This window comes from Lathamus discolor, chromosome 6 (genome assembly GCF_037157495.1).
Source record: "Lathamus discolor isolate bLatDis1 chromosome 6, bLatDis1.hap1, whole genome shotgun sequence".
Taxonomy (NCBI): Eukaryota; Metazoa; Chordata; class Aves; order Psittaciformes; family Psittacidae; genus Lathamus; species Lathamus discolor.
The window spans coordinates 68,142,154-68,149,686 of record NC_088889.1 but is presented as its reverse complement, the minus strand read 5'-3'; the positions used below and the strand labels follow the sequence as shown (position 1 = coordinate 68,149,686).

Sequence of the window (7,533 nt, the reverse complement as noted above, 5' to 3'; positions counted from 1 at the left end):
TACACTTCAGGTACCCATTAGGTGTATTTAAATGAACTGCAGTATTTTCTGCTTTAGTTCTCAACTGAAAATATTAGAAAAAAAAACCCCAAACCCTTGAACCATCAAGAGGTGTTTTTTTATTTACCCCAAGGATTTCCCAGATTCAGTTCAGATCAGTCATGTGAGCAGTGAGATGGGTATGGCATAGAAACATCTTCATGAACAGCTTTATCAAGCAGAGGTTTGTAATGTACAACTACATGCCCCAAAATCCTCTGACATTCTTAGCTTTAGGAATACTTTTGACATTGAGAGCAAGGACTCTTAAGGAGCACAGATGTATCTGGCTTTTGCTTAAAAGGATGGAGAGATAAGAGCTGGTTTTTTCTTCTATGGTAATTCTAACTTGCACAAATCACCTCTTAGATATGAGGTGGTTCAGACCCTCCCCAACCCTTGCAGAGAAGCTGGCAGGCAGGCCCACTCAAGCCCCTGTATCTGCAAATGGGTACTGAGCAGTGTGTGTGTTCAGACAGGGCAGCAATCCTCTACTCAACCATAAAGCACCTCCACCGGTGACAGAACCCAACAGGCTTTCCTTAGGCTGATGAGCAAGGATGTACAACTGCTTCTCACTGCGAACTCCTCCAGTTCTGACAGCATCAAAACACCCAACGGGTGATCTTTTTAAGAATATATTTTATTATAATTCAATGCATGTTTTGTTAAGACTTAAAAACCCCCAACTTGCTATGACCAGTTAACTGCCAGCAACCAAAAGGAAACTGAAGACATTGATCTGCCAAGGACACAGCTTCTTAGCCCAAACACCACTATGTTAATACTGAAAAGTCTCTCTTCTCAATTCTGAAGGCTAAGCCAGGAAACTCATCGTGTCAGGACTGGGCTCCTAAGGCAGCATGCGACACTACTGAGGGAGATAAAAGAAGAAATATTTAGCTCGGGGGGGGGGGGGTGGGGTGGGGGTGGGGGTGGGGTGGGGGTGGGGGAAGCCTCTATAACCTAAACTGGGCCAGAAATGAGGCCAATAAGATACTGACGCCAAGCATCATGCTCTCTGGGGAAAATGAGAGCTAGATTCAGGTGTCAAACATGCTGCAACAAACTTCGCTCTATCAAAGCAGTGGCTTGAGGCTATTAGTTTGAAAGTCTGGTTTTAACACCAGGGTTTGGGGAGCAATAAATAATAAAAGGCAGCTTCATGTTTGGGAAAGGGACCACAGACATTGCTGAAGACAGAGAAAAAGTCACAGAGTTTTGGACACTTGACAGATGTTACTGCACCATAACAAACCCACTAGATAGGACAGAACACAAACCTGAGAAAATGAACCATTCAAGAGGTGATGAAGTCCTTTGCCATTCGCTTTTCAAACTCCTGCGAGGTGCAGCATTGCCCTCTTGTGGTAATAAAGGAGAAAGACTAATAATAGTATTAACATCATGTTTAACTTCCAGCATTCACTATAAATATTTACAGTCTCAAAGGAAATGCACATCCAGAAACGAGAAGAACAATTATTAGGCTCATAATAAAACAGCTTTCTTCATGTAAGTACACAAGGCTAATAAAGGTTTCTATTTTTTTTAACTAGTGTCACAAAACACTTCTATTGGCAAGGGCCCACTGTGAATCTGCTTTCTGTTTTGAACAAGGCACTAAATCCCTAAGCAATTCAAAAGTCATTAAGAAACCAAAATGTCATTACCCACATATTCAAATATATATATTTATGGACAGCTTTCTACATGAGGACTTAGAAAATAGTTTGATGGGAGAGCTTGAAATAAGGGTCAAAACCACCACGTGGACACCTGAGCTGTTCCTAAGCCAGTCACAGCCAGCCAGCCAGACACCCACTTGACCAGACAGCATCCATGTCCTAACTCACTACAGGTACATGGAGGCCACTTCCATGTGAACCCACCCCACCCGTGTGACAGGGAAGCAGTAAAACATGCACACAAAGTAAAAAGAAATTGGCCAAAACTTAGTGCTCAAAGTTAGTTTTTAAATTTCTTAGTGTGTTTCCACCCCTGCTCTCCCACAACGGCGAAGTACTGCTGAGTCTTCATATGCAAACAGCAAAAGCCACATGATGAGTAAGTGCCACTCAGCTGCAGAAACTGGCAAGTTATTGGCAGTAAATGTCAATCTTCTTCTAAGTCATGCTTCTTTATCCAACCTGCCACTAAAGACAAGAACAACAACCGTTAAGTTTGTATGAAGACAGGGGAAAGCAAGAAAAAAACCCAAACCAAACTAATGAACTTCCCCAAACAACCCTACCCAACCACAAAGTTGTCTAAATATAGTGAATTTCCCATTCCAACACCTTTTATACCCAGCAAGTGAGGGATGTGTAGCCCACCATCACCAGGTTGTCTAAAATGCCCACTGAGCCACATACAGCAGTGATGGTAAGAGGTTTATGAAACCTGTGTTTTGATAACCAGATGTATCTATTGCTTTGGAGACATTCTAAAAGAATCTCTTTTCATAAAGACAGACTGAGAGAGCTGGGCTTGTTCAGCCTGGGGTAGAGAAGGCTCTGGGGAGACCTTTTAAGTCTTTCAATACCTAAAAAGGGCATACAGGAAATTTGGAAAGGGACTTTTTACAAGTGCAGGTAGTGACAGGACAAGGGGGAATGCCTTTAAACTGACAGAGGGAAGATCTGGGTTAGATAAACAGAAGAAGTTCTCTCCAGCAAGGGTGGTGAGGTGCTGGCACAGGCTGTCCTGAGAAGCTGTGGCTGCTCCATCCCTGGCAGTGTTCACGGTGAGGCTGGACAGGGCTTGGAGCAACCTGGTCTAGTGGAAGGTGTCCCTGCCTGTGGCAGGGAGTTGGAACTGGATGAACTTTAAGGTCCCTTCCAACCTAAAACAGTCTGTGATTCTATTTCTAAATTAAATCTCTGCCTGGTCTGACAAAGTTTACATTAGAAAACTAGTAGTAACAGCAGTAAAGTTGATCAGTATCTATGCCAACACCGTATGCAGAGACAGACACAGGAAACCCAAAGACATTACCCTACTTGGTTCAAACATTTTTTGTAAACTCTGAGAGAAGTGAGACAATCACAGCTGGTACTGAAAAGAGACACTGAGTACAGGGCAAATCTATGAGAAGGTCCCCAGTGCTGAAAGTACAATGGAGAAACTGAGGAGGAAGAGATGGGGAGCTCTCTGCCATCCTTGCTGTCTTTGTGCCCCAGAAATGAAGCCTCACTGAGAACACTGTGTGAAAATGATCCATGCTTTTGTTTCCCTTCCTCTTAGCTTTTCCTCAAGTTATTCAATCTTATGGACAGCAACAAAGCAGGACTTTCTTAGTGAAAATACAGACAGTTGCATCATGTTGTTTCTTCTTCAAACTTACTCTCAGTCCTCCTCCTCCAGAACCTGAAGCTGTCATTCTTTTTTCCATTTCTTCCTGTTTCTTTTTCTTTTGCTCTACAGAGTGAGCGTTCTTAATACCTCGAGAGGAAGCCTGGAAGAGAACACATTTTGGTAAGACCAGTCAGCTATTTTTCTGGATAGAAACCAAACTGCAAGTCTTGGCAATAACATTTTGTGAATTCTGGTTTGTGTGAAAAGACTGAAACATTAAGTAATGCTAATATTACCTAAATATAGACCTTTTGGGATGCTCCTTCACACTGTGAGCTCCTGGTCCTGCAGGTATCTGCGAGGGGTTTGTTTCATATTGTTATTACATCCAAGTGAACATATTTAATGCAGTTACATGTACCTGCTTTGCATACTAAGAAGCAGAACCAGAACCTCCCTTCCCAACAGTCCAATAAATCTTTAGTCTGTGGTTTTGTCAGTGTCAGGGCCTATTCTTGCCCTCAGAAACAGAACTAACTAGGAAGAGATGATGGAGGCAGACAGAACTTCTAAGAACTGTAGCTGTTTCATCATGTGGTCACTTCTTCCATCTCTTTTTATCAAAAGGTTACCTAGAGATAGCATACAGATGATGGAAATCATGACAATATTCTATTCTAACAGTAAGGAGAGGAAGTCACTGTACAGGTGACAAGCTCTGTACAGGTACTACCGAAAATGATGAGAACTTTACATGAAGGGGAGAAAAAAAAGCTTGTGCTGGTAGTGCCCAGGCTGTAAAAACTTCTAAACTGTGATCTGAGAAATAACCTGTGTGCCAGTCTACCCTTCAAACTTCACAGGATGTATGGACAGCAGTAATACCTAGATGAGAAACCTGCTATCAGCTGCCTACTTCACATCCCCCTGGTGATTCTCCAATGAGGACCTTGGCTATACGGCAGGAACATCAGAACTACAAACACTGTAAACACAAGAAAAAAAAAGATGTTCTAAAAACCGATTCCTAGCTATGTTTCGGGTTATGACACTATAGCTACACAAAAGATGCTATAATCTACCGGAGGAAAGCAGCAATGCTCTTGCCTGAAATTCAAGGCCCTGATGAGAAGCACAACTCTCGACAGGCTACTGAAGCAAGTCACTGAGCACCCTGGTCTGGTGGAAGGTGTCCCTGCTGTTGGAACGAAATGAGATTTATGGCCCCTTCTAACCTAAACCATTCTGTGATTCTATGTAGTCTGACACAAAATCAAGGGTTTTTAAAGGACTCTGAAGCATCAATCAACTGTGGCTTGAACTATTGACCAAACTCCCTTAAAACAGGTCAACATGGTCCTCATCAATAATGGCTGACGTTTAATTCAATATGTAACGTCACTAACACTCATACAACATGTTCCTTTCTCTTGAAAGTTCAGCTGTGGTCTCAAACATACACTTTTTACTTACAGTACCTTTTGTGTGGTGTATGTTATAACCTTTTTGAGTGGTATCGAAAAGTAGAAACAGGCTAGCTAGTTTTACATTCAGTTAGTATGTTTGCATTCTACCTCTTCTAGCTTGCAAGGATATTGAAGTATTTAAAGCTTAACAACCTTAAAAAGATAGAAGAATAAGTTAATACTTGTTCTCGTCTGGAATTAAGAGCCCAATTGTTGCCACACTGATAAACTGAACATGCAAGTGCCCATAACCTGCATTTGTAAGTGAAGTACAAGTGCAGTACCACTTGAAATTGCCAGCACAACAATTGTTTGATGGTTCTGGTTTGAAGTATTTCTCAATCTCTTGTTATCAAGTCATGGTGGGGAAAAAAAAAAACCAATGTTCAACTTGCTTTTCCAATTTTCAGGTTGTTTTCTTAACTACTGCAAAACTTCTCCCATTCAAACAAGCTCAGTTATCTTGCAATGGTCTTAGAGCACATACCTAGCTGTGAAACACTACTATAAAGATATATAAAAATGGTATAAGGTAAAATATTAATGCTATGAAAATATTTAATGACAATTCCCACAATCCAGGCACAATATCCAGTGCTTCCAGAGAGCCTGGCTATTTTCCCTATAAATCTGTTACCCTGAATATATTTTGAATAAATGGTACTTTATCAGACCTTACCTCCATCTGCCTCTTTTCAGCTGCTTCTGCTAGCTGTCTTCTTTTTATTTCCTAAATAAAAAGTGAAAGACAGTGAAATTCTCTTCCAACACAGTCTGTACATTCTTTTGAAAGTCTCAATTTTTTTAGAGAATGACTCAACTCTGCAATGCAAGCTGCCACAAAATGCCAACCTTAAGCCAATTAGCATCATCCTTCCCTGCACTACCAGTCTGCAGGAACAAAGTGTTTCTAGTGACTCAGATGCTACAGGAGCAGCTGCTGACACAGCCACAGCCAACCCCCACCAAAAATCTGTATTCAGCTGACAGTTTTACGCCTTCACTCTGAAAAATTCCAGCTGGAAGGCACGCAGGGTGTGAAATGGCCTTTTGGAGTCTGAGCAGAGGAAAGCTCACTCCTCCAGCCTGAGTGGACTCCTTTCCTTCTCCCCCCACAAACACCTCAGATAAAGGGGTACAGAAGCATGGGCATGGGTTCCTACTTGCCATAAGAAATGTCATCCTACAAACCAGAGAATCAAACGCGTTGGAAAAGACCTTTAAGATCATCAAGCCCAATCGTTCCCCAGCACTGCCAAGGCCACCACTAAACCATGGCACTGAGGGCCTTGTCTACACGGTTTGTGAACACTTCCAGGGACAGTGACTCCACCACTGCCCTGGGCAGCCTGTTCCAATGCCTGAACACCCTCTGGGGAAGAATTTTTCCTAATATCCAGTCTAAACCTCGCCTGGCACAGCTTGAGGCCGTCTCCTCGTGTCCTATCACTTGTTGCCTGGGAGCAGAGACTGACCCCACCTCTATATAACCTCTTTTCAGGTAGCTGCACAAAAGGTTAGCTAGAAACGATTGCCACTGTGCACTAGATTTCACTGTTTCTAGTTAAGGAGAGGGTCACCATGGCCCCAGCTGTGGCTCGGACCCCCTCGACATGAAATCGCTGTCTCCAAACGAGGGCTCACGGGTGAGGCCTGAGGCAGAAGAGGGCGGGGAGGGCGGCCCTGTCCGGGCAGTTTCCCCGTTACCGAGGCCCAGCGGCCCGGGCCTCCGGGCACACCCGCGGCCTTTTCGCCGCTCTGAAGCTTTCCAGCGAGCGCCGCCGGCGCAGCCAGGCCCCTCCCTGCGGCCCGGCCGCCATGTTAGCTAGGGCGGCCCACGTTCCCCACCCCGCCCCGGCGGGGAGGGCCACAGCTCCCGGCGCTCGTCCCCACACCCCGCACCCAGGCGGAGCGGAAGAGCCTGGCCCCGCACTCACCGGATCGGGTGTCTCCACCACGTCCTTCACGGCGCCCCCCATGCAGGGGAGGCACAGCCCCATGGCGGGCCACACCGCCCGCACGGCCCGCAACCGCTGCGGAGCCGGCGGACAGCGGAGAGACGGTGGCGGCCCCGGCCACGCCCGGCGCCGCTCTCCGGCTGGGCCCGCCCCGTCATGGGGCCGGCGGCCGAGGGCTGCTTGGCCGGGCCCGGCCAGGAGGCCCGCCGGGGAGTCGCGGGGGGGCTAAAAAAACAGCGGTAGACCAGCGGTAGTTCTCCTTCCCCCGGGCATTAAGTTAGATTCGTCCTATTTTAGGGCTAAAGGTCGATAGTCTCATTAACGTCCAGCTCGCTCCGGGAAATTGGCTACAGGGCTCCATCCAGCGGCGACCAGTCCCACCGTTCCCAAAGCCGGTGCTGCCACCGAGCGGCGCAACCCGGTGGGTGGGAGCGGGGTGCGGGGAGCCGTGGGATGGTTTGGGTTGGAAGGGATCTTAAGGCTCATCCAGTTCCAACCCAGGTTACTACAGCCTGGCCTTGAACACTGCCGGGAATGGGGCAGCAACAGCTTCTCTGGGCAGCCTGTGCCAGCGCCTCAGCACCCTCACAGGGAAGGGCTTGCTAAGATCTCAACATCCTGTCAGTTTAAAGCCCTTTGTCCTGTCACTACATTGTTTTATAAAAAGACACAGAAAGTTTCATAGAATCATAGAGTGGTTTGAGTTGGAAGGGACCTTAAAGCTCATCTAATTCCAGCCCCCTGCCACAGCCTGGCACACCTTCCATTCTCCC

At 46.0% G+C, this 7,533-nt stretch overlaps 1 protein-coding gene across 2 annotated transcripts; it reads right to left on the bottom strand.

Moving 5' to 3' along the window:
* Positions 1–661: 661 nt before the first annotated feature.
* SVIP (small VCP interacting protein) lies at positions 662–7,106 on the bottom strand. Of its 2 annotated transcripts, none has more exons than XM_065683391.1 (5): positions 6,740–7,106; positions 5,482–5,532; positions 3,386–3,496; positions 1,323–2,195; positions 662–913 (listed from the first exon to the last, which is right to left on the bottom strand). In XM_065683391.1, exons 1-4 carry the CDS (start codon positions 6,800–6,802, stop codon positions 2,181–2,183), a joined length of 240 nt encoding a protein of 79 aa, XP_065539463.1. In that variant the 5' UTR covers positions 6,803–7,106; the 3' UTR covers positions 662–913; positions 1,323–2,180. The 2 variants fall into 2 exon arrangements, with proteins under 2 accessions (XP_065539463.1, XP_065539464.1); XM_065683392.1 differs by having other exon boundaries at positions 662–910.
* Between the last annotated feature and the right edge of the window lie 427 nt (positions 7,107–7,533).

Excerpts from the sequence above, each read along its gene's own strand:
- SVIP (XM_065683391.1), bottom strand. The coding sequence starts at position 6,802 with ATGGGGCTGTGCCTCCCCTGCATGGGGGGCGCCGTGAAGGACGTGGTG. Across the intron at positions 5,533-6,739 it reads TGGTGGAGACACCCGATCCG|GAAATAAAAAGAAGACAGCT; the intron begins GTGAGTGCGGGG and ends CTTTTTATTTAG. Across the intron at positions 3,497-5,481 it reads CTGAAAAGAGGCAGATGGAG|GCTTCCTCTCGAGGTATTAA; the intron begins GTAAGGTCTGAT and ends GTTCTCTTCCAG.